The sequence below is a fragment of the Salvelinus namaycush genome, chromosome 37 (genome assembly GCF_016432855.1).
Source record: "Salvelinus namaycush isolate Seneca chromosome 37, SaNama_1.0, whole genome shotgun sequence".
NCBI lineage: Eukaryota > Metazoa > Chordata > Actinopteri > Salmoniformes > Salmonidae > Salvelinus > Salvelinus namaycush.
Genome location: NC_052343.1, coordinates 24,254,469 through 24,280,211, shown reverse-complemented (window position 1 = coordinate 24,280,211; position 25,743 = coordinate 24,254,469). Strand labels below are relative to the sequence as shown.

The 25,743-nt window shown below is 44.1% G+C and overlaps 1 protein-coding gene across 1 annotated transcript; it reads right to left on the bottom strand.

The window, feature by feature from the left end:
• On the bottom strand, nucleotides 1-25,743 carry LOC120031421 (solute carrier family 2, facilitated glucose transporter member 3-like). Its single transcript, XM_038977162.1, has 11 exons — nucleotides 25,616-25,743; nucleotides 24,920-25,094; nucleotides 5,001-5,105; nucleotides 4,457-4,617; nucleotides 3,700-3,940; nucleotides 3,294-3,456; nucleotides 2,109-2,296; nucleotides 1,029-1,133; nucleotides 789-890; nucleotides 438-641; nucleotides 1-253 (listed from the first exon to the last, which is right to left on the bottom strand). Exons 2-11 carry the CDS (start codon nucleotides 24,941-24,943, stop codon nucleotides 20-22), a joined length of 1,527 nt encoding a protein of 508 aa, XP_038833090.1. The 5' UTR covers nucleotides 24,944-25,094; nucleotides 25,616-25,743; the 3' UTR covers nucleotides 1-19.

Here is a 25,743-nt window from a genome sequence, read left to right as displayed (position 1 = left end):
TCGCTGACGATCACTTCTTTTATTTCTCTTCCGTCGGAAACTCAACCATTGGGACTTTCTCCGTCGTCGGGGAGACGGGCAGGGTGACCATGCCCTCTGGGGGAGGAGATTGTGCTCCTGCAGTGCCGGCGAATCCTTTGGCAATGTCGTCAAAGGTCCGCCCCTTGGTCTCCGGAACTTTGAAGTAGGTGAAGACGAAGAAGAATATGAGGAAGATCATGAAGATGATGAAGACGTAAGGACCACACAGCTCCTGTAAAGGAGAGAGAGAGAGGAGGTTAGAGAGTAACACAATCTAAGCTGTAAAGTTTGTCTGATGTTTTGGTCTTATAACGGTGCCAATCCCATTCATTCAGCTTTGAGGCCTGCAAATTTATCTTGATACATATACATAGGTGTCTGTAGTAAGAGGGGTAGGATGAGGAAGAAGAACCAACCTCCAGTTTGGGGAAGCCCAGCCCGACCAGGAAGTTGGCGGTCCAGTTGGAGCAGCCGGCGACGGCCATAGCTGCAGGCCGAGGCCCCTGGGAGAACAACTCAGCAACTATGAACCATGGGATAGGACCTGGACCCATCTCAAAACTGGCCACGAAGGCAAACACCGCCACGATGGCCAGGTAGCTCAGAGACGGGTTGGTCTTCTACTCAGAGAGGAGGGAAGGAATGGAGGGATCAAACATATTAAGCAGTGGAATAAAATCCAGTCAAGGATATTTATGGTGTGAAAAGAATAGTTATTGTCGGGTTCTTGACAATTGAAATGATGGACAGCCGAGATTGAAACTCACCACCAATGAGAGAGAGATGGTCATGAGCAGAGCACTGACAGCCATTCCAGCCAATCCGATGAGGTGCAGGGTCCTTCGTCCCGCCCTCTCCACCAGGAAGAGCTGTGAATCAAACAAGGAAGTGCTTAGAATGTGTCCAAGGGTATCACATTTCATATAGTCTGGTCCAAGGTAGTGCACTATCAAACTGTACTATTTCTGTATTATTATACGTGACCAGATATGTGTTAAAATACTTACAGATACCACTGTGAATAGAGTGTTGACCACCCCAGCTCCTATAGTGGCGTAGATGGGCTGGGTCACCCCGGCAGTGTCAAATATACCTGTCGAATAGTAGAATACCTGAGGAGGAAGTAGGAGAGAGGGAGAGGTTGCTTACTACATTCATAACCAATATGAGGATATGCATCTAGTTAAATCTAGTTGTTGTTGACCCATGTTTACTCCTACAGACAGAGAGAGGGCTGTTGTTTCACTGTGTTCTGTGGCCATCTGGGTTTGATTGATGCTGGATTTATAATTGTTTTATGTAACCTTTATTTAAGAAGGGAGTCATGCTGAGACCACTGTCTCTTTAGCAGATGAGCCCTGCATGAACACATCAATAAACAACAGTTTCACTATACATATCTATATACACATCAATTACAAAATACATGAAAAGCAAACAAAACACGAAAAGCAAAACACAATCATATGAAACAAACACATTGTTCAGTAAAAGTGCCCTCTAACATCCATCTGAATTAGGCCCAGTCTAAAGACCATTGCGCCATCTCCATTAGATCTTAGGGTGATCATCTCGCTAGCCAATCATGTTATTATGCTACATCCATTCCACTTAATCAAACGCTTCCTTCCTCAGCCTCTGGGCTGAAGAGGAGGTGGTGCCTTGACAGTCTCTGTATGTTGGCATCTCTTCACTGAATCATTTAGTTTCAGTATTCTAACGTTGAACTGTAACTTCTGTAGAACTGTGAGAGTTGCAACATTACACGTCCTACTACATATGCCTATACTCAATAACTTTATCTAGAAAGGCGCATTGTGAACTTATTATTTTGAAATCTGTGGCTATGCTTCTCTTTCCTCATCTCCTTTCCTTCATTACTAATTTATAAAAGGGCTGGATAGGTTTCCACCATATTGCTTCCACCTGTCATGTATTGTTAGATCAGGGGTCATGGATTAAGAGAAGGAAAAACTCTCTGTCCTTCTTAAAGGCTTTTCCCTGATGTTTTACTTAGTTCAATTATGTAGTATGGAATAACTCCTGGCCCTAATTATGTTGCATTGTGGGAGTTGTAGTCTACTCACCGCGTTGATGCCAGAAAGCTGCTGGGAGAGCTGCAAGATGATGGCAATGATAATTGGTTGACGGTAGGATGGTGAGCGGAAGAGTTCTGGAATAGTGACCTTCTTCTCCATGGCCATCTTCATCCCTTCTTCCTTCATCTCCTGGATGTCATCACTTACGTCCTCACAGCCACGCAGACGCACCAGGGCTGGAGGGAGGGAGAGAGATTTTTTAAATACTAGGTACTTTCGGATACTAATGAATCCCAAATAAACAACAGAGTAATTGTCATGTAATTACTTTTACACCACATAGTTTCTAAGTAAACAGTCAAATAAAAAAGTCCCCTAAATGAGTGCTGTGCAATATGATCAGTAACATCTCCTTTATTTAATATGATCAGTAACATCTCCTTTATTTAATATGATCAGTAACATATCCTTTATTTAATATGATCAGTAACATATCTTATGTGTAATATGATCAGTAACATATCTTATGTGTAATATGATCAGTAACATATCCTAGGTTTAATATGATCAGTAACATCTCCTTTATTTATAATGATCAATAACATATCCTATGTGTAATATGATCAGTAGCATCTCCTATGTGTAATATGATCAGTTACACCTCCTATGTGTAATATGATCAGTAACATATCCTATGTGTAATATGATCAGTAACATCTCCTGTGTAATATGATCAGTAACATCTCCTGTGTAATATGATCAGTAACATATCCTATGTGTAATATGATCAGTAACATATCCTATGTGTAATATGATCAGTAACATCTCCTATGTGTAATATGATCAGTAACACCTCCTATGTGTAATATGATCAGTAACACCTCCTATGTGTAATATGATCAGTAACATCTTCTTTATTTAATATGATCAGTAACATCTCCTTTATTTAATATTATCAGTAACATCTCCTATGTGTAATATGATCAGTAACATCTCATATGTGTAATATGATCAGTAACATCTCCTATGTGTAATATGATCAGTAACATCTCCTATGTGTAATATGATCAATAACATCTCATATGTGTAATATGATCAGTAACATCTCCTATGTGTAATATGATCAGTAATATCTCCTTTATTTAATATGATCAGTAACACCTCCTATGTGTAATATGATCAGTAACATCTCCTATGTGTAATATGATCAGTAACATGTCTCCTCTCCCTGACCTTTGCGAGCCTCCTCCTCCTGGTTGAGGCTGATGAGGAGGTAGCGGGGGCTCTCTGGGCAGAAGGGCAACATGATGCTCTGCACCACAGCAGGGATGGCCGTCAGGGACAGCAGGAGGGGCCACAGGGAGTCTGACCCCAGCAGAAACTCCAGACCAAAGACCTACAGAGCAGAGAGAGGGACAACAGGATGGCCAGGGTTAAAGCTTAAGGTAGTAGAAAAGTCATGCTCAAACTAAAACAGATTTAACTGACTTGATTGTACAGAAAAAGGAGATCGGTCAATTACATTCAGTGAAATGAACAGCATCAATAACATAACCTCATTAACATTAAGTTCAATTAATTACAATAAACAAAATAGCCTAAATGAAAGTGAACCAGTGCCTGGTCCTCTCTGTGGTACCTGTGCCACCAGGATGCCAATGACCACTCCCAGCTGGTGGAGGGTGCCGAAGGCCCCCCTGAGGTGCGTGGGGGCCAGCTCTCCCACGTACATGGGCGTCAGTCCCGTACACAGGCCACAGAACACGCCAATGACCAGCCTGCCAATGATGACCATCTCAAAGGACTTACACAGGCTGGACAGACCCATCAGAGTTCCACCCAGAAGGGCCAGCACGTTGGCCAGGAGCATGGACTTACGCCTGGGGGGGGGGGGGGGGGGGGGGGGGGGGGGGGGGGAGAGAGAGAGAGAGAGAGAGAGAGAGAGAGAGAGAGAGAGAGAGAGAGAGAGAGAGAGAGAGAGAGAGAGAGAGAGAGAGAGAGGAGGATAGGAAAAGGGGAAAGAAAAGAAAGAAAGTGGGAGGGAAAAAAATGTGTGGTGGTTAGAAAGATGGAGGGAAGCCATTTAGTCCAGTGCCCTGCCAGAGACCATGAATTGCCTGCTAAATAAACAGTGATGAAGTGAGGTGAGAGTAGGCCAGGTTAGGAGGTAAGACCTCAATTAAAATTACAGCCTCAATTAACATTACAGCACCGAATCGACTAAGGGCCCTTGGTTGATCTTTGAGAGCAGATATTTACATGCCGCACACCTCTCATTGTGGTGCTGGGAATAAAATAAAATAAAACACTACAAAGTCATTACAGATACAAAACCACTTCCACACACACATTTACTGTACATCTGCATTGCTTTGTATCATTAGTCCTTAACTCACCTCCCAAACTTGTCCACCATGACCCCCACAGACAAGGACCCAACCATGCCCCCCACACTGAAGATGGCCACAGCGAAGCTCCAAACCATGGTGTTAGTCCCAGAGGAGAAGGGGTCTCCATAACGATCCATAGACACATTCTGGAAGAACCGTCGCAGTTTCTGAGAGTGGAGATGACAGACTTAGAACCTTCAGAGGTTAAAGGGTGGGAATATCACTGAGGATTTAGACAAGTGGTCTAAAATCCTAGTCCTGGAGATGTACAGAGGGTGCAGGCATTTGTTCCAGCACCGTTCCAGCCCTGACTGTTATAGTCAATACACATGAGTACTGCCACTGACTGTCCACAAGAGGGAGACAAAGTTGAAAACAGCAGCACATCCATCCAACTCACACACACACACACACACACACACACACACACACACACACACACACACACACACACACACACACACACACACACACACACACACACACACACACACACACACACACACACACACACACACACACACACACACACACACACACACACACACACCTGCTCAGGGGCATTGATGACTCCAGTGTTGTATCCGAACTGCAGGGAGCCGATGACCGCTGTAGTGATGCAGTAGAGGAGGTAACAGGTCACTCCCTTCTTCTTCTGGGGATGGAGGAGATAGAGGGAGGAAGAGAGAGAGGGAGAGGGAAATCAGGGAGAGAAAAGGGGGTGATGGAGGGAGAGGGGTGTTAAAATAATAGAAAGAGAGAACAGATAAGAACAAGAAAGTGACAGAGAAAGGGATAGCGCGCGCGCGCGAGAGAGAGAGAGAGAGAGAGAAACAGGAAATTAGATATCCACTGGTCTAATGCATATGGATGGAGATGTAGTGTACAATAATTCTGTCATTGTCATCATAGCCAGTGTCTTAGCCCACAAAGCTCTTGTTGTTCCCAGTGACAGTAGAAAATACACAATGAACCATTCTGTTTGTGATTGTTCTCCCTCTCTTCTGCTTTCTCTCTGAGCATTCACAAGCTGTCACTGTCTACACTGCCACGCTAGCCTAAGTGTTACAAAACAGTGGAAATGGAACCATCTTTCACAATCCTGATCGACCCGGAGTCGATCAGGATTGTGAGGATGGACTGTGAGAAGAATAGAGACTCTATGCTACTATGGATTTATGCTACTTTATTCTACTGTTGAGGCCTATTGTATGGGGTTCGGCTGTTATACCAGTCCAATATGCGTTAATATGCTAATACTAACTACTACTTAAACAAATACCAAGTGAAATCATCTGGCATGAAGATTTTTTCTTTTTAGCTGTGGCTTTTTGGTGAATGCTAGTCAGTTGTCCTTCCAGACATTAAGCATCTCCAATCCAAAATTACATCTAGAATCGGCTTCCTATTTCGCAACAAAGCATCCTTCACTCATGCTGCCAAACATACCCTCATAAAACTGACTATCCTACCGATCCTTGACTTCGGCGATGTAATTTACAAAATAGCCTCCAACACTACTCAATAAATTGGATGCAGTCTATCACAGTGCCATCTGTTTTGTCACCAAAGCCCCATATACTACCCACCACTGCGACCTGTATGCTCCCGTTGGCTGGCCCTCACTACATATTCATCGCCAAACCCACTGGCTCCAGGTCATCTATACGTTTTTGATAGGTAAAGCCCCGCCTTATCTCAGCTCACTGGTCACCATAGCAACACCCACCCATAGCACGCGCTCCAGCAGGTATATCTCACTGGTCATCCCCAAAGCCAATTCCTCCTTTGACTGCCTTTCCTTCCAGTTCTCTGCTGCCAATGACTGGAACAAATTGCAAAAATCACTTCTATCTCCCTCTCTAACTTTAAGCATCAGCTGTCAGAGCAGCTTACCAATCACTGTACCTGTACACAGCCAATCTGTAAATAGTGCACCCAACTACCTCATCCCCATATTGTTATTTATCCTCTTGCTCTTTCGCACCCCGGTATCTCTACTTGCACATCATCATCTACACATCTATCACTCCAGTGTTAATGCTAAATTGTAATTATTTCACCTCTATGGCCTATTTATTTCCTTACCTCCCTACTCTTCTACATTTGCACACACTGTACATAGATTTTTCTATTGTGTTATTGACTGTACGTTTGTTTATGTGTAACTCTGTGTTGTTGTTTTTGTCACACTGCTTTGCTTTATCTTGGCCAGGTCGCAGTTGCAAAGGCCTACCTGGTTAAATAAATGTTAAATATTTATTTAATTTAAAGCTGGGCAACATAGCAGCACCAAGCTGATTGGTTATAATGAAAGTCTGCTATACAAAGCCCTGGGCCAGACCAGTGAAAGAAACCCTGTTTGATGTGGTCTCTTTTAAAGGACCAAAACCTACTCATCTGAAATACCACATCACTTTACAGAGAATGTAGGCTATAGGAAAGTGACATGACAGTATCAGTTATTATTACACAAAGGTAGGCTACTCTTTATGACACACACTATTACACATAGATGGGTCAAAGACGAGACATTTACATTTGGTGTCCGAAGGCCATTCATTCAACATAAAAAGAGAAATATGTATAAATATAATATTAAATCACTCAACTCTTACCCTTCTTTTGACCCATAAATATTTGTGTTGCAAACTATTAAACTAAGGGAGTTGTGTCAAAATGTCCTTCAGTGTAACTTTCCGGGTTCAAATTCTAATGACAATAGTGTTTTTAAAATTTAGAAATTCATTCTAAAAATATAAATGAACACCCATGGCATAATTGTTTTTGTGTTTGCAACAATATATAGAATAATGGGCAACATACAGTATCTAAAAAATATTTTAAAACTTGAATAACCTTTGTCTGGACTTTTGCCCTTCATCAATGTCATTCAGTATCACAAAGGTAAAAAGCAATTTTAAAGCATATCACATGATGGTAATCATGTGACAGTGTGTGACATCACAAAGAAGACCTATTGAAGACCCTCTATCAATGTGATGAGGTGAGTAAATCTCTCTGAAATATTTGATGATTTCACCTTTTCAACCTCTAGTAACCTTTGTACCAAAAACGCATGTCTTTCAGTACAACACAGAAAACATACTTTTAATGTTACTATTTTATAAAAAAGCTATATTAAATATGAAAAGTAAGGATAATCTTTATAGGTCAAGGTCATTACTTTATATACAGTTGAAGTCGGAAGTTTAGATACTCCTAAGCCAAATACATTTAAACTCAGTTTCTCACAATTCCTGACATTTAATCCTAGTAAAAATTCCCTGTCTTAGGTCAGTTAGGAGCACTTTATTTTAAGATTGTGAAATGTCAGAATAATAGTAGAGAGAATGATTTATTTCAGCTTTATTTCTTTCATCACATTCCCAGTGGGTCAGAAGTTTACATACACTCAATTAGTATTTGGTAGCATTGCCTTTAAATTGTTTAACTTGGGTCAAACGTTTTGGGTAGCCTTCCACAAGCTTCCCACAATAAGTTGAATTTTGGCCCATTCCTCCTGACAGAGCTGGTATAAATGAGTCAGGTTTGTAGGACTCCTTGCTCGCACACGCTTTTTAAGTTCTGCCCACACATTTTCTATAGGATTGAGGTCAGGGCTTTGTGATGGCCACTCCACTACCTTTGTTGTCCTTAAGCCATTTTGCCACAACTTTGGAAGTATGCTTGGGGTCATTGTCCATTTGGAAGACCTCATTTGCGACCAAGCTTTAACTCCCTGACTGATGTCTTGAGATGTTGCTTCAATATAGCCACAAAATGTTCTATCTAATTTTCCTGCCTCATGATGCCATCTATTTTGTGAAGTGCACCAGCCCCTCCTGCAGCAAAGCACCCCATAACATGATGCTGCCACCCCCGTGCTTCATGGTTGGGATGGTGTTCTTCGGCTTGCAAGCATCCCTCTTTTTCCTCCAAACATAACGATGGTCATTATGGCCAAACAGTTCTATTTTTGTTTCATCAGACCAGAGGGCATTTCTCCAAAAAGTACAATCTTTGTCCCCATGTGCAGTTGCAAACCGTAGTCTGGCTTATTTATTGCGGTTTTGAAGCAGTGGCTTCTTCCTTGCTGAGCGGCCTTTCAGGTTAGGTTTCCTCCAGCATCTTCACAAGGTCCTTTGCTGTTGTTCTGCGATTGATTTGCACTTTTCGCACCAAAGTACGTGTCAGAGTCGTGTGTATAGGTGGCAGGGAAGTCAGGCGCAGGAGAGTCAAACGGAGTGTAAAATGGAGTCTTTTAATGAAAGTCCAAATACATGCTCCATAACACTAATAAGAAACGAACAAACAAATATGGGTACGAAGACCCGTTGCGCACCTATACACATAAAAAACAATACTAACAAGAATCAATCTCTGACAAAGACATGAGGGGAAACAGAGGGTTAAATACACAAGAGGTAATGGATGGGATTGAAAACAGGTGTGTGGGAAGACAAGACAAAACCAATGGAAAATGAAAAATGGATCGATGATGGCTAGAAGACCGGTGACGTCGACCGCCGAACACCGCCCGAACAAGGAGAGGCAACGACTTCGGCAGAAGTCGTGACAGTACCCCCCCTGACGCGCGGCTCCAGCAGCGCGTCGACACCGGCCTCGGGGACGACCTGGAGGGCGAGGTGCAGGGCGATCCGGATGGAGGCGGTGGAATTCTTTTAACATAGAAGGATCTAAAACGTCCTCCACCGGAACCCAGCATCTCTCCTCCGGCCCGTACCCCTCCCAGTCCACGAGGTACTGAAGGCCCCTCGCCCGACGTCTCGAATCCAAAATGGATCGAACAGAGTACGCCTGGACCCCCTCGATGTCAAGAGGAGGCGGAGGAACTTCACGCACTTCAGCCTCCTGGAGCGGGCCAGCCACCACCGGCCTGAGGAGAGACACATGGAACGAGGGGTTAATACGGTAATTAGTGGGCAGTTGTAACCTATAACATACCTCGTTCACTCTCCTCAGGACTTTAAACGGCCCCACAAACCGCGGACCCAGCTTCCGGCAGAGCAGGCGGAGGGGCAGGTTTCGGGTCGAGAGCCAGACCCTGTCCCCTGGTGCGAACACCGGGGCCTCACTGCGGCGACGGTCTGCGCCAATTTTCTGGCGCCTTATGGCGCGCTGAAGGTGGACGTGGGCTGCCTCCCAGGTTTCCTCAGCGCGCCGAAACCAATTGTCCACCGCAGGAGCCTCGGTCTGGCTCTGATGCCAAGGAGCCAGAACCGGCTGATACCCTAATACACATTGAAAAGGAGTGAGGTTAGTGGAGGAGTGACGTAGCGAGTTCTGGGCCATCTCTGCCCAGGGCAGAGTGTGTGCCCACTCCCCCGGCCGGTCCTGGCAATAGGACCGCAAAAACCTGCCCACATCCTGGTTAACTCTCTCCACCTGCCCATTACTCTCGGGGTGAAAACCTGAGGTAAGACTAACCGAGATCCCCAGACGTTCCATGAACGCCTTCCAGACCCTTGATGTGAACTGGGGACCCCGATCAGACACTATATCCTCAGGCACCCCATAGTGCCGGAAAACGTGTGTAAACAGGGCCTCTGCAGTTTGTAAGGCCGTAGGGAGACCGGGCAAAGGGAGGAGACGACAGGACTTCGAAAACCGATCCACAACGACCAGGATCGTGGTGTAACCCTGTGAAGGTGGAAGATCAGTCAAAAAATCCACCGACAGGTGCGACCACGGCCGTTGAGGAACGGGTAAAGGTTGAAGCTTACCTCTGGGCAGGTGTCTAGGAGCCTTGCACTGGGCGCACACCGAGCAGGAGGAAACGTAAATCCTCACGTCCTTGGCTAAAGTGGGCCACCAGTACCTCCCATCAAGACAGCGCATCGTCCGACCTATCCCAGGATGACCAGAGGAGGGTGACGTGTGAGCCCAATAGATCAATCGGTCGCGGACAGCAGACGGAACGTACAGACGACCAGCTGGACACTCAGGAGGAGAGGGCTCTGCACGTGACGCCCGCTCAATGTCCGCGTCCAGCTCCCACACTACTGGCGCCACCAAACACGAAGCTGGGAGTATGGGAGTGGGATCCATGGACTGCTCCTCTGTGTCATACAGCCGAGACAATGCGTCTGCCTTGACGTTCTGGGAGCCTGGTCTGTAAGTAAGGGTAAACACAAAACGAGTGAAAAACATGGCCCACCTTGCCTGGCGAGGATTCAGTCTCTTCGCCTGCCGGATGTACTCCAGATTGCGGTGGTCAGTCCAGATGAGAAAAGGGTGTTTAGCCCCCTCAAGCCAATGCCTCCACGCCTTCAAGGCTTGTACGACAGCTAACAGCTCTCGGTCCCCCACATCATAGTTTCGCTCCGCCGAGCTGAGCTTCTTCGAAAAGAAAGCACAGGGGCGAAGCTTCAGTGGCACACCCGAACGCTGAGAGAGCACTGCTCCTATCCCAGCTTCGGATGCGTCCACCTCCACTATGAATGGCAAAGAGGGATCCGGATGAGCCAACACAGGCACCGAGGTAAACAGAGTCTTCAGGTGTCCAAAAGCCGTGTCGCCTCAGCCGACCACTGCAAGCGCACCGGGCCCCCCTTTAGCAGTGAGGTAATGGGAGCAGCCACCTGACCAAAACCCCGGATAAACCTCCGGTAGTAATTGGCAAACCCTAAAAAACGCTGCACCTCCTTTACCGTGGTTGGAGTCGGCCAATTACGCACGGCTGTAATGCGGTCGCTCTCCATTTCCACTCCTGAAGTGGAAATCCGATGCCCTAGGAAGGAGATGGATTGTTGGAAGAACAAGCATTTCTCAGCCTTGACATATAGATCATGCTCCAACAGGCGACCAAGCACCCTGCGCACCAGGGACACATGCTCGGCGCGTGTAGCGGAGTATATCAGAATATCATCGATATACACCACTACACCCTGCCCATGCAGGTCCCTGAAGATCTCATCTACAAATGATTGGAAGACTGATGGAGCATTCATCAACCCATATGGCATGACAAGGTACTCATAATGACCTGAGGTGGTGCTAAATGCCGTCTTCCACTCATCACCCTTCCGAATACGCACCAGATTGTACGCACTCCTGAGATCCAATTTTGTGAAGAAGCGTGCCCCGTTCATTGACTCAATAACTGTATTTATCAGAGGTAACGGGTAACTATATTTCACCGTGATTTTATTGAGACATCGATAATCAATGCACGGGCGTAAACCGCCATCCTTCTTCTTCACAAAAAAGAAACTCGAAGAGGCTGGTGAAATGGATGGCTGAATGAACCCCTGACGCAGGGATTCAGAGATATATGTATCCATAGCCACCGTCTCCGCTTGCGACAGGGGATACACGTGACTCCTGGGATATGCAGCGTCTACCAGGAGGTCTATCGCACAATCCCCCCGTCGATGGGGTGGTAATTGAGTCGCCTTCTTTTTACAGAAGGCGAGAGCCAAATCGGCATATTCGGGGGGAATGCGCACGGTGGAGACCTGGTCTGGACTTTCCACCGTAGTAGCACCAACGGAAACCCCTAAACACCTACCTGAGCACTCTCGCGACCACCCTGTGAGAGCCCTCTGTGGCCAAGAAACAGTGGGGTTATGACAAGTTAACCAGGGTAGGCCTAGCACCACAGAATACGCAGGAGAATCAATAAGGAAAAGACTAATCTTCTCCTTGTGACCCTCCTGCGTTATCATACACAAAGGTGCGGTGACCTCCCTGATAAACCCTGAACCTAATGGTCGACTATCTAAGGCATGAATAGGGAAAGGCATATCCACAGAAACAATAGGGATCCTAAATCTTTATTAATGAAATTCCCAGCTGCCCCTGAATCTACTAGCGCCTTATACTGGGAATGCAGGGAAAAATCCGGAAAAGTGACAGAGACAAACATTAGTGCAACAGAGGGCTCTGGATGAGAATGGTGCCTACTCACCTGGGGTGATGCCAGAGTGCCCTGCCTGCCTTCTCTATTCCCAGAGGAACCAACCCGGCACCGACCAGCAGTGTGATCTCTGCGACCAGAGATGGTGCTCGAGCGGGAGCCCCCTCCGGTCTCCCTGCGCACCATCCCTCCCAATTCCATAGGTTCGGGAGAGAGGGTGCGGGAGGATGGAACAACCAGACCCCGATCTAGACGTCCACGAGTAGCCAGCATGTTGTCCAGCCTGATGGACATGTCCACCAGCTGGTCGAAGTTGAGGGTGGTGTCTCTACAGGCCAGCTCCCGACGGACGTCCTCGCGTAGACTACAGCGGTAATGGTCGATCAGGGCCCTGTCGCTCCATCCAGCGCCGGCAGCCAAGGTTCTAAACTCCAAAGCAAACTCCTGTGCACTCCTCGTCTCCTGCCTCAGATGATAGAGGTGCTCACCCGCCGCTTTGTCTTCGGATGGGTGGTCGAATACCATCCGGAAATGGCGGATGAACTCCTCAAAATGGTCCAACGCCGCATCCTCCTCTCTACACACAGCGCTGGCCCACTCCCGGGCTTTCCTGGTGAGGCATGAGACGAGGGCGCAACTCTTCTCACGGTCCGATGGTACTGGGGAGACCGTGGCCAGATACAACTTAAGTTTAAGGAGGAAACCCTGGCAGCCGGCAGTATCTCCGTTGTATCCAATGGGTAGGCAGTATCTCCGTTGTATCCAATGGGTAGGGGTAAATGGATTTTGTTCGGTTCAGGAGGGGAAAAAGTGTTCAAGGAATACCCTGGTTGTGGGAGTGGAGGCGCTGGAGAAACTCCCTGTCTCTCCCAGCGGTCCATATTCTGGACAATGCGATCCATGACTGCGGTCAAACATTCAATCTCCTCCGTTTGTTTCCGGACGCGTTCCTCCACCTCCATGAGCGTAGTGTCCTCTCCTGCTGACTTCATATTATGGTCAGAGATTCTGTCTGAGTCGTGTGTATAGGTGGCAGGGAAGTCAGGCGCAGGAGAGTCAAATGGAGTGTAAAATGGAGTCTTTTAATGAAAGTCCAAATACATGCTCCATAACACTAATAAGAAACGAACAAACAAATATGGGTACGAAGACCCGTCGCGCACCTATACACATAAAAAACAATACTAACAAGAAACAATCTCTGACAAAGACATGAGGGGAAACAGAGGGTTAAATACACAAGAGGTAATGGATGGGATTGAAAACAGGTGTGTGGGAAGACAAGACAAAACCAATGGAAAATGAAAAATGGATCGATGATGGCTAGAAGACCGGTGACGTCGACCGCCGAACACCGCCCGAACAAGGAGAGGCAACGACTTCGGCAGAAGTCGTGACAGTACGTTCATCTCTAGGAGACAGAACGTGTCTCCTTCCTGAGCGGTATGATGGCTGCGTGGTCCCATTGTGTTTATACTTGTGTACTATTGTTTGTACAGATGGATGATGTCAATTAGCCTATCAGAAGCTTCTAAAGCCATGACATAATTTTCTGGAATTTTCCAAGCTGTTTAAAGGCACAGTCAACTTAGCGTATGCAAACTTCTGACCCACTGGAATTGTGATACAGTGAATTATAAGTGAAATAATCTGTCTGTAAACAATTGTTGGAAATTTTACTTGTGTCATGCACAAAGTAGATGTCCTAACCGACTTGCCAAAACTATAGTTTGTTAACAATAAATTTGTGGAGTGGTTGAAAAATTAGTTTTAATGACTCCATCCTAAGTGCATGTAAACTTCTGACTTCAACTGTAGGTGGCTAAGGAACTGCTTGTTAAATATGTTTATGTATGAAATCCATCCTTCAGTATCATGCTCTTGTCCTTCAGCACAACAAAAGTTTCATGTTATACCACAATATCACCGGTTATTCTGAATGACAGTAGCTTTGTTACCCCATGTTTTCACTAGTTTACAACATTGAATCATTTAATTGAATTAATATTTAATTAATATTTACTTGTTGTATTAATACTGAATATTATCATTTTAAACTATTTTACGGCATTTTAAGGTATTTTCAAGGCACATTATCTTTATACTGTAGATGCCGTTGTCTAATAAGGAGAAGACTGCACGACACAGACAAAAGATTAACGCAGACCCAGTTGCTAGGGAGGAAAGACTAGCCAGAAGAAAAGCAAGGTATTGTTTTCATGGTTTCATGCTACTGTCAGCAACACTGTAGTTAATGTTATATTGCACTGCAGTTAAGGTAATACTGATGGATTATATTAGTTCATATAATATTACACACACACACACAATTATGGATTAAAAATGGATTATGATTTCTATTAGTTAATAGCTGCTTCATATTTGGGGCACTTTATGAAAAATCAAGACCGTACAAGTTTGAATTGAAGTAGTTTGATGGGCATTTTATGTAGCTATTTTGTGTAGGCATCTTGAAATTGCATTTGTGTACCTGCATTGAATAGAAATGTACCAGTTACAGTGTAACAATGCATAAATACAACATTAACTATCATGTAATAATCGTGTAATAATGTAACTTAATGCAACGTAAAGTGTTGCCGCAGGCTCAAATTATAGTTAAGTGATTATTATTAACATTAGCAAGGAAATAGTAACAAAACATGTTTGAGAGAGAAAGGGAGAGGGAGTTAATTTAACTTTTAAACTTTGATTAAGTGTTATCATTGTATAGCCTACTATTAATAGACTACTAATAACATTTAATGGATGCGAATCCTATTCTGTTCCAGTGTATTCAGGATAACAAAATATTGTCATACCGTATAACACCAGTATTTCATATTAAAATACAATAACTTTGTTTTGTTGACTCAGGGAGACAAAAACTAATCTCAAAGGATGAAGTTAAAGGTATTTTCATCGATTTTAGAATATGATTTTAGAATTTGTCCAATGAACATAAAAAAGCCTTTTAGGGAATTTGTAATTGCTGTTTAATTTTTTTGCTACTTTGAAAAACCTTATACGTCTTTGAACCAGACACTAATATATCAATTTCCTACATAAACATTTACATTTACATTTACATTTAAGTCATTTAGCAGACGCTCTTATCCAGAGCGACTTACAAATTGGTGCATTCACCTTATGATATCCAGTGGAACAGCCACTTTACAATAGTGCATCTAACTCTTTTAAGGGGGGGGGGGGGGGGGGGGGGTTAGAAGGATTACTTTATCCTATCCTAGGTATTCCTTAAAGAGGTGGGGTTTCAGGTGTCTCCGGAAGGTGGTGATTGACTCCGCTGACCTGGCGTCGTGAGGGAGTTTGTTCCACCATTGGGGTGCCAGAGCAGCGAACAGTTTTGACTGGGCTGAGCGGGAACTGTACTTCCTCAGAGGTAGGGAGGTGAGCAGGCCAGAGGTGGATGAACGCAGTGCCCTTGTTTGGGTGTAGGGCCTGATCAGAGCCTGAAGGTACGGAGGTGCCGTTCCCCTCACAGCTCCGTAGGCAAGCACCATGGTCTTGTAGCGGATGCGAGCTTCAACTGGAAGCCAGTGGAGAGAGCGGAGGAGCGGGGTGACGTGAGAGAACTTGGGAAGGTTGAACACCAGACGGGCTGCGGCGTTCTGGATGAGTTGTAGGGGTTTAATGGCACAGGCAGGGAGCCCAGCCAACAGTGAGTTGCAGTAATCCAGACGGGAGATGACAAGTGCCTGGATTAGGACCTGCGCCGCTTCCTGTGTGAGGCAGGGTCGTACTCTGCGAATGTTGTAGAGCATGAACCTACAGGAACGGGCCACCGCCTTGATGTTAGTTGAGAACGACAGGGTGTTGTCCAGGATCACGCCAAGGTTCTTAGCGCTCTGGGAGGAGGACACAATGGAGTTGTCAACCGTGAACACATAAACACAGCATAAGGCAGTGATGTCAAATATCCAGCGGCTCCACATAACAGACTTTCATTATAACCAATCAATGGGTGTTGTTTAGTCCAGTGATTCTCAACTGGTGGGTCCTGACCCAAATTTGGGTCACGGGAGATTGGGTTGTGGGTGTCTGAGTGGGTTGCGGGTGGTTTTTTTAAATGAAGAAATTCTCCAGTCTAAAATTAAACAACTTAAACCAGATGTAGGCTGTAGAAATTATAATGAATTTACATTTGTAAATAATTTCATCTCCTAACCTAACTTTCTTCAATCACAGTATTATCAATATACAGATTAGCAGCACTATTTTGGTTGATTTTATGGTCTCAAGCCAGTGAGTTTATTAACATTCTTCATCAAGAATTTGTGCAAAATGTAATTAATGACAATGAAAGAGGTGGGAATATTGTTCTCTTGTCATATACAAGATATACTTGTCATATACATTTACCTTTAATATAGCATTAAAAAAGTTATAGATTATATATTGCCGATTCTTTTTTGCGATGCAAATATTGGGTCGCAACTGAGACAACCTGGTTCAATTTGGGTTCCGAGGTAGCATCAGTTGAGAACCCCTGGTTTAGTCTGTATGTCTGCTACAGGAGACACAGTGAGCTTCCTCTCAGGAGAGCAGTATTATGTCATATGGTCTCTGTCCACCACGTCACCAGACTTAATATCTACATATTTCACCAAAATGACACAATAACACGGCATGGCAGTATCAATTACATTATCACACACAGGCTCAGTGAACCTGCACAGGACATTGATAGATTGATATGAGGGAACAGTGGGCATACTGGTAACTGCCAAAATAAAGGAAACACTTCAGTAAATTAAGGTTCTGGGCTGGCGGCTCTGTTATGGTGTGGAGGTGCATTTTCCTAGCATGGTTTAGGTCCACTCAATCCCATAGAGGGCAAGGTAAACACCAATAAATACCCAGCCTTTCTGAGTGATCACCTTCAACCTACGGTGAATCATTTCTAACCTGATGGGAGTGGTCTCTTCCAGGATGACAGTACCCCCATCCAATTGAACACTTACGGGAGGTTCTGGAGAGGTGCCTGAGTTTTTCTCCACCATCAGCAAAACACCAAATTATGGAATTTTTCGTGGAAGAATGGTGTCCAGACACTTGTAGAATATATGCCAAGGTTCATTGAAACTGTTCTGGCTTGAGGTGACCCAATGCCTTGTTAAGACACTTTATGTTGGTGTTTCCTTTATTTTGGCAGTTCCCTTTATATCACAGTGTGAAAGCAGTGTCACCAAGACAGAGTGCTTTGTGTTGTATTGTCCTGGACTGAACAGTCTGTTCTTGTACTGATATGTGTAACTCTGGTTCTTTGACTGGCCAGACTGTTTCTGTCAGGCAATAGAATTGTCATAGTTTAACACAATGGGTACAAATAAAACAATTAGTTTTGAAGATTGAAAACAGTCTTGTAATCAACTCAATTCAAATCAAATTGTATTTGTCACATGTGCCGAATACAACCTTACAGTGAAATGCTTAGTTACAAGACCTTAACCAACAATAAAGTGTTAAGAAAGTATTTACTCAAATAAACTGAAGTAAAAAATGTAGAAATAAAACAATAAATACAAATTTAAAGAGAAAAAAAAAGAATAATTAAAGAGCAACAATAAAATAACAGTAGAGAGGCTATATACAGAGGGTACCGGTACAGAGTCAATGTGTGGGGGCACAGGTTAGTTGAGATAATTGAGGTAGTATGTACATGAAGGTAGAGGTCAATGCAAGTAGTCCGGATAGCCATTTGATTAGCTGTTCAGCAGTCTTATGGCTTGGGGGTAGAAGCTGTTAAGAAGCCTTTTGGACCTAGACTTGGCGCTCCGGTACCGCTTGCCTTGCTGTAGCAGAGAGAACAGTCTATGACTAGGGTGGCTGGAGTCTTTGACCATTTTTAGGTCCTTCCTCTGACACCGCCTGGCATAGAGGTCCTGGATGGCAGGAAGCTTGGCCCCAGTGATGTACTGGGCCGTACGCACTATCCACTGTAGTGCCTTGCGGTCGGAAGCCAAGAAGTTGCCATACCAGGCAGTGATGTAACCAGTAAGGATGCTGTTGATGGTGCAGCTGTATAACTTTTTGAAGATCTGAGGACCCATGCCAAATATTTTCAGTCTCCTGAGGGGGAATAGGCTTTATTGTGCCCTCTTCACGACTGTCTTGGTGTGTTTAGACCATGATAGTTCGTTGGTGATGTGGACACCAAGGAACTTGAAGCTCTCAATCTGCTCCACTACAGCCCTATCGATGAGAATTCTCAGCCCTCCTTTTCTTGTAGTCCACGATCATCTCCTTTGTCTTAATGTTATGAGCTATAGGCTACGTGTGTACAGGAACGTAAAATCATAACGGTCCTAATATACAGTACCAGTCAAAAGTTTGGACAAAAGTTTGCATTTTTGCTATTTTCTACATTGTAGAATAATAGTGAAGACATCAAAACTATGAAATAACACATGGAATCATGTAGTAACCAAAAAAACAAATCTATTTTATATTTTAGATTCTACAAAGTAGCCACCCTTTGCCTCGATGACAGCTTTGAACACTCTTGACATTTTTTCAACCAGCTTCACCTGGAATGCTTTTCCAACAGTCTTGAAGGAGTTCCCACATTTGCCGAGCACTTGTTGGCTGCTTTTCCTTTACTATGCGGTCCTACTCATCCCAAACCATCTCAATTGGGTTGAGGTCGGGTGATTGTGGAGGCCAGGTCATCTGATGCAGCACTCCATCACTCTCCTTCTTAGTCAAATAGCCCTTACACAGCCTGGAGGAGTGTTGGGTCATTGTCCAACTAAGCGCAAACCAGGGATGGCGTATCGCTGCAGAATGCTGTGGTAGCCATGCTGGTTAAGTGTGCCTTGAATTCTAAATAAATCACAGACAGTGTCACCAGCAAAGCACCCCCACACCATCCCACCTCCTCCATGCTTCACGGTGAGACAGTGTGTGGAGATCATCTGTTTACCTACTCTGCGTCTCACAAAGACCAAGCGGTTGGAATCAAAAATCTCAAATTTGGAGTCATCAGACCCAAGGACAGATTTCCACCGGTCTAATGTCCATTGCTCATGTTTCTTGGCCCAAGCAAGTCTCTTATTATTATTGGTGTCCTTTAGTTGTGGTTTCTTTGCAGGAATTCAACCATGAAGGCTTGATTCACGCAGTCTATTCTGAACAGTTGATGTTGAGATGTGTCTGTTACTTGAACTCTGTGAAGCATTTATTTGGGCTGCAATCTGAGGTGCAGTTAACTCTAATGAATTCATCCTCCTCAGCAGAGGTATCTCTGGGTCTTCCTTTCCTGTGGCGGTCATCATGAGAGCCAGTTTCATCATAGCGCTTGATGGTTTTTGTGACTGCACTTGAAGAAACTTTAAAAGTTCTTGAAATTTTCCAGATTGACTAACCTTCAGGTCTTAAAGTAATGATGGACTGTTGTTTCTCTTTGCTTATTTGAGCTGTTCTTACCATAATATGGACTTTTACCAAACTAGGCTATCTTCTGGATACCACCACTACCTTGTCACAACACAACTGATTGGCTCAAACGCATTAAGAAGGAAAGAAATTCCACAAATTAACTTTTACCAAGGCACACCTGTTAATTGAAATTCATTCCAGGTGAATGATTATGATTATAGTACAAATAGAACAAATAAAATAGTACAAAATAGTACAAATACATTTAAAAAACTGAATGAGTAGGTGTGTCCAAACTTTTGACTGGTACTGTATGTGTAGGAGGCAGAACTTAAAGGCCTTGTTCTGGAACATATTTCAAATCAAAGACCAACTGACACAGAATGACTACATACGGAGGTAACCTGGGCTAACACTAAAAACACAGATGCCGGTGCCATAAGAATAAAATGCTCTAAGGGTTTCATTACCCAAGTTACACTGATAAAAGTGTTATGTTCTGTGATAGTACTAATCAGGCATATTGTATATCTCTAGGAAGGACACTCTGGCCTTGTGACATTACAATACCCAGTCATCTAAAACAAGCTGAAAACTGAATAAATAGGCCTACTACAAGTGAAGTAAGATATGTAAAGACGGTGAAACAGGGTCCCCTTCAAAATAATAATCCCCATGAGATTATGTAAATCTTTATAGATTTGTGTAAAACAGATGTTGTGTAAGTCACCAAGTTTTGACTGTCTCCATAGGTACGGTCTGGAGGACAGACTGGTGAGTGTGTTTTGACTGTCTCCAGAGGTACGGGCTAGAGGACAGGCTGGTGAGTGTGTTTTGACTGTCTCCAGAGGTACGGTCTGGGGGACAGGCTGGTGAGTGTGTTTTGACTGTCTCCAGAGGTACGGTCTGGAGGACAGGCTGGTGAGTGTGTTTTGGACCGTCTCCAGAGGTACGGTCTGGGGGACAGGCTGGTGAGTGTGTTTTGGACCGTCTCCAGAGGTACGGGCTGGAGGACAGGCTGGTGAGTGTGTTTTGACTGTTGCCAGAGGTATGGGCTGGAGGACAGGCTGGTGAGTGTGCTTTGACTGTTGCCAGAGGTATGGGCTGGAGGACAGGCTGGGGGGTGTTTTGACTGTTGCCAGAGGTACAGACTGGAGGACAGGATGGTGAGTGTGTTTTGACTGACGCCAGAGGTACGGACTGGTTGACATATTGTGTTTCTACCATGCTGTGTTGTCATGTGTTGCTGCTATGCTGTGTTGTTGTCTTAGGTCTCTCTTTATGTAGTGTTGTGGTGTCTCTCTTGTCGTGATGTATGTTTTGTCCTACATTTTTATTTTTAATCCCAGTCCCCGTACCCTGCAGGAGGCCTTATGCCTTTTTGTAGGCCGTCATCATAAATAAGAATTTGTTCTTAATTTACTTTCTAGTTAAATAAAAGTTAAATAAAAATAAATAAAAAGGGGCATCGCCCAACGTGGTAAAAACATTTAAGTACCTAATCTGCTGTTCTATCACTGCAATGATGTCTGAGGGAAAAAATACAGTGTTCGTTGTTTCCAGTAACTTCTTTGTTGTTGTGATAGCCCAAACTGACGTGGCAGTTTGACCATTAAGGATTCCAGCTTTAATGTTGAGTGTCACGCCCTGATCTGTTTCACCTGTCCTTGTGAATGTCTCCACCCCCTCCAGGTGTCGCTGATTTTCCCCAGTGTATTTATCCCTGTGTTTCCTGTCTCTCTGTGCCAGTTTGTCTTGTATGTTTTTCCAAGTCAACCAGCGGTTTTCCCGTTCTCCTGCTTTTTGCTATTCTCCTTTTTCTAGTCCTCCCGGTTTTGACCCTTGCCTGTTTCTGGACTTTGTACCCGCCTGCCTGACCATTCTGCCTGACTTGACCCCGAGCCTGTCTGCCACTCTGTACCTCCTGGACTCTGATCTGGTTTAGACCTTTTTGCCTGTCCACGACCATTCTCTTGCCTACCCCTTTGGAACACTGTAAGACTCCAACCGTCTGCATCTGGGTCTCGCCTTGTGTCATGATAGTTGAGTAAGATAGCAAGAAAGAGTGTGTGAGCACATCATTTACCGTACTGAATACCGTCACAGTTCATAACATGACTAAATAAGGGAGTGGCTGAGTGAGTAAGGAGCACAGTGTGTGACAGTACATAATACTACAGTATGTGTGTGTCTAATCAAATGTATTTGTCACATGCGCTGAATACAATAGGTGTAGACCTTACTGTGAAATGCTTACTTACAAGCCCTTAACCAACAATGCAGTTTTAAGAGAAAAGAATTGTTAAGAAAAGATTTACTAAATAAACTAAAGTAAAAAATAAAAGAGCAACAATAAAATAACAGTAACAAGGCTATATACAGGGGGTAACGGTACCGAGTCAATGTGTGGGGGTATAGGTTAGTCGAGGTAATTGAGGTAATATGTACATGTAGGTTGGGGTAAAGTGACTCATAGATAATAAACAGCAAGTAGCATGGTTGAGTGTGTGTATACCATACATACTGTACTATACTAAAAAGCCTGTAAAGCTTGTTGACAAGCACAACATGTCTTACACAAACCATATATCAACATGTGCATTTATGTCAATGTGTGCCTGCCTGCTGTGTGTGTGCATGTGTGTGTGTGTTTGTCACATGACCGGAAAAATGATTTCTGATGTATAATGAAGTCCTTCTGTTTCTCATCCTATTATCTGTCCATCTGATTCTCTGTCTCTCTATTCCTCATTTCATCTTTCTGCAAGTGCTGGATTTTCACCCACAGTGGCCAATCCACCATTCATTCTGATTTTAACTCCAACCCTCCAATGTCCACAGACTAACACTTCTTTCCCAGTATAATACCGTTTTGCTATTTCCTTTTGCAATACATCCCTCCATTTTACTGTGATGTCTTACGAGAGTCTTGAACCTCCCTATTTGTAACATTTCTCATTTCCCATCAGTGCTGTTAGTCAATATACACTACATATACAAAAGTATGTGGACACCCCTTCAAATGAGTATATTTGGCTATTTCAGCCACACTCGTTGCTGACAGGTGTATAAAATCGAGCACATCGCCATGCAATCTCTGTAGACAAACATTGGCAGTAGAATGTCCTTACTGAAGAGCTCAGTGACATTCAACGTGGCACCGTCATAAGATGCCACTTTTCCAACAAGTCAGTTTGTCAAATTTCTGCCCTACTAGAGCTGTCAACTGTAAGTGCTGTTATTGTGAAGTGGAAACGTCTAGGAGCAACAAGGGCTCAGCCGCGAAGTGGTAGGCCACACAAGCTCACAGAACGGGACCGCTGAGTGCTGAAGCTCCTAGCATGTAAAAATTGTCTGTCCTCGGTTGCCACACTCACTACCGAGTTCCAAACTGCCTCTGAAAGCAACGTCAGCACAATAACTGATCGTCGGGAGCTTCATGAAATGGGTTTCCATGGCGGAGCAGTCACACACGCCTAAGATCACCATGCGCAATGCCAAGTGTCGGCTGGAGTGGTGTGAAGCTAGCAGCCATTGGACTCTGGAGCAGTGGAAACACGTTCTCTGGAGTGATGAATCATGCTTTACCATCTGCCAGTCCAACGGATTAATCTGGGTTTGGCGCATGCCAGGAGAACGCTACCTGCCTGAATGCAGAGTGCCAACTGTAAAGTTTGGTGGAGGACGAATAATGGTCTGGGGCTGTTTTTCATGGTTCGGGCTAGGCCCCTTAGTTCCAGAGAAGGGAAATCTTAACACTACAGCATACAATGACATTCTAGACGATTCTATGCTTTCAACTTTGTGGTAACAGTTTGGGGAAGGCCCTTTCCTGTTTCAGAATTTCACATCAACGGTTGGTAGGAAAGTCTCATTGCCTAACAGCCACAAAGAAGAGAAAGACAACCAACAGTGTGCAACCTGTTTCAAAAGACAAGCCATGTTGTAGATAGACAACCATATGAAGAAGCATCTGGTAACAATAAGCATCCAATCCATCTGTATTTTAGAGTGGTTAAGAGTGTAATCATGACTAGGTTAGCAGTGTTGTTAGGGGCTCTTTATGTAAGTGACAGAGAGTAAGAAAGCCTTGTGTTGCTAAGTCAATGTATGGAGATCTGTCACAGGGTTCATCATTGGGTGTCTGATGGCCAATCTAGGCCTAATGGATAATCTCCACATAGCTACTGTTTACAAGGGCTTATAACTCTATCCCTCTGTCACACTATTACTATTACTATTGCTCCCTCTATCATATGACTCTTTCTCTCACCTCACACATAATTTCCTAAACCCCCCCTTACTACATATCACTCTCTCTTCCCTCATTCTGTCTGTCTCTCCTAGTCCTACATGCAGGTACAGGCCAGAGAATAAAACAGACCCGCTCAAGTTCAGACACGCCACCTGTATCTGTAGCATCCGCCAATCCCCTTTCTCCTTCTCTATCCCCCCTCTCTCTCTTTCCTCTCTCTCCCTCTTTCCTCTCTCCTCTCCCACTTCCCTTCCACCCCAGCCCCTGTTCTTCTACATGCCAGAGAGGAAAAGTAGTGTTCACCCGTCTCCTTCTCGTAAATACCATTCTCTGACTGACTCATTAAAGGTAGGGAGACAAAGACAGGGAGGGAAAAAAACATTGCTCTACTCTTCCCCAGGAAACAGTGCTGGTGGATGAGGATTGTTTATGAAATAGTCACCAGAGATAAATTAATGTATAATGTACAAAGAGGTGGAGGAGAAGAGTAGTAGTAGAAATACTGTTGCACAACTGGTGTGACGGTAGAGTAACTAATGTGGTTCAAATGGTGATGTAATTCAATTGCATTGTTATGTTGTGGAAGGAAACATTAACTGTAATTGCAACAACAACAAAAAGAAGCAACATGAATAAATGAATAAAATCATATGATGTAATCAGTAACTCTGTGAGAAGACCAGTACTCGACTTGGGCAGTAGCTCACCAGAGCTGAGTACCAGCATCTCAAAATTACTACTGCTTGAGTTCCTGCACCTTTTATAGAATATTAGCTCAAAAGTATTGTGGAGTTCCTGCATCTAAATATAAATAGTACCAGCACCAAAAATGAGTACCGGCACCTATTTCAGTCCAAGTCAAGCACGGGAGAATACTAGATGTGAGAAGATGTGAGAAAAGAGATGATGACAGACCTAATGTGTTGCTTACCTTCCCATCTTCCATATTCTCCATCTTGAATTATGTTTCACTGTCTGACTTCCTCAGGAAAGATCAAATAACTCCAAGTTAAATACTTTGTTAGAGTTTCTCCTTCCAAAACTAGGCTCTCATTTGCAAGGTAAACAATGTAGGCAGTCCAAACAGCAGTTTGCAGAGGAACCACCTGCAGAGAAAGATAAAAACAGAAGCATTCTAATACATTACAAGTGATGAACTAAAACACCTGAAACACATCAAGCCTAGCAGCTGCACAGACAGCAGAGTATATTTTACCTGTGGATGCACAAATTCAACCTCTACTGCACAGTAGACTATCTGGCTTGAGCAGCAAAAGATATGATGATAAAACCCTCCCTCTTCTTCTTCCTTCCTCCCTCATCTCACTATCAGTTTCAACTCAAATTTTCAAATGAGAAAGAAATCAACGTTTCCCTAGATTGATATTGACATTATGATGTATTTTAGAAAGTGGTGATGATACAGGTTTCATTTTCATGCATACATTACATTTCATCCTATTCTATTCTATACCCCACTAATTCTGACAGAGCGTCCTCCTGTTGACTACTATTGACTAACGTCTATAAATAAATATATGTCTACAAACACATCCCTTCTCATTCTAAATGAACAAATACAAATGTTGGCTAACTTCACAATAGTAAAATGATATAGGCTATTTACCGTAATTCCTGTTTGGTGCCAAATAGGTTATCGTATCTCCCTTTGGTGTCGAACTGAACTGTATGCTAAGAAGAATGTTCAGCACTTGTTCCCCTCCCTCTCTCGTCGCCGATTTATATACGATAGTG

What these genes read in the sequence shown, in the direction of transcription:
- LOC120031421 (XM_038977162.1), bottom strand. Translation starts at nt 24,943, where the DNA reads ATGGAGAATATGGAAGATGGGAAG. An exon ending in ATGGTGGACAAGTTTGGGAG is followed by an intron (nt 3,941 to 4,456) that starts GTGAGTTAAGGA and finishes CCCCCCCCCCAG; the next exon opens with GCGTAAGTCCATGCTCCTGG. An exon ending in CTCTATTCACAGTGGTATCT is followed by an intron (nt 891 to 1,028) that starts GTAAGTATTTTA and finishes TTTGATTCACAG; the next exon opens with CTCTTCCTGGTGGAGAGGGC.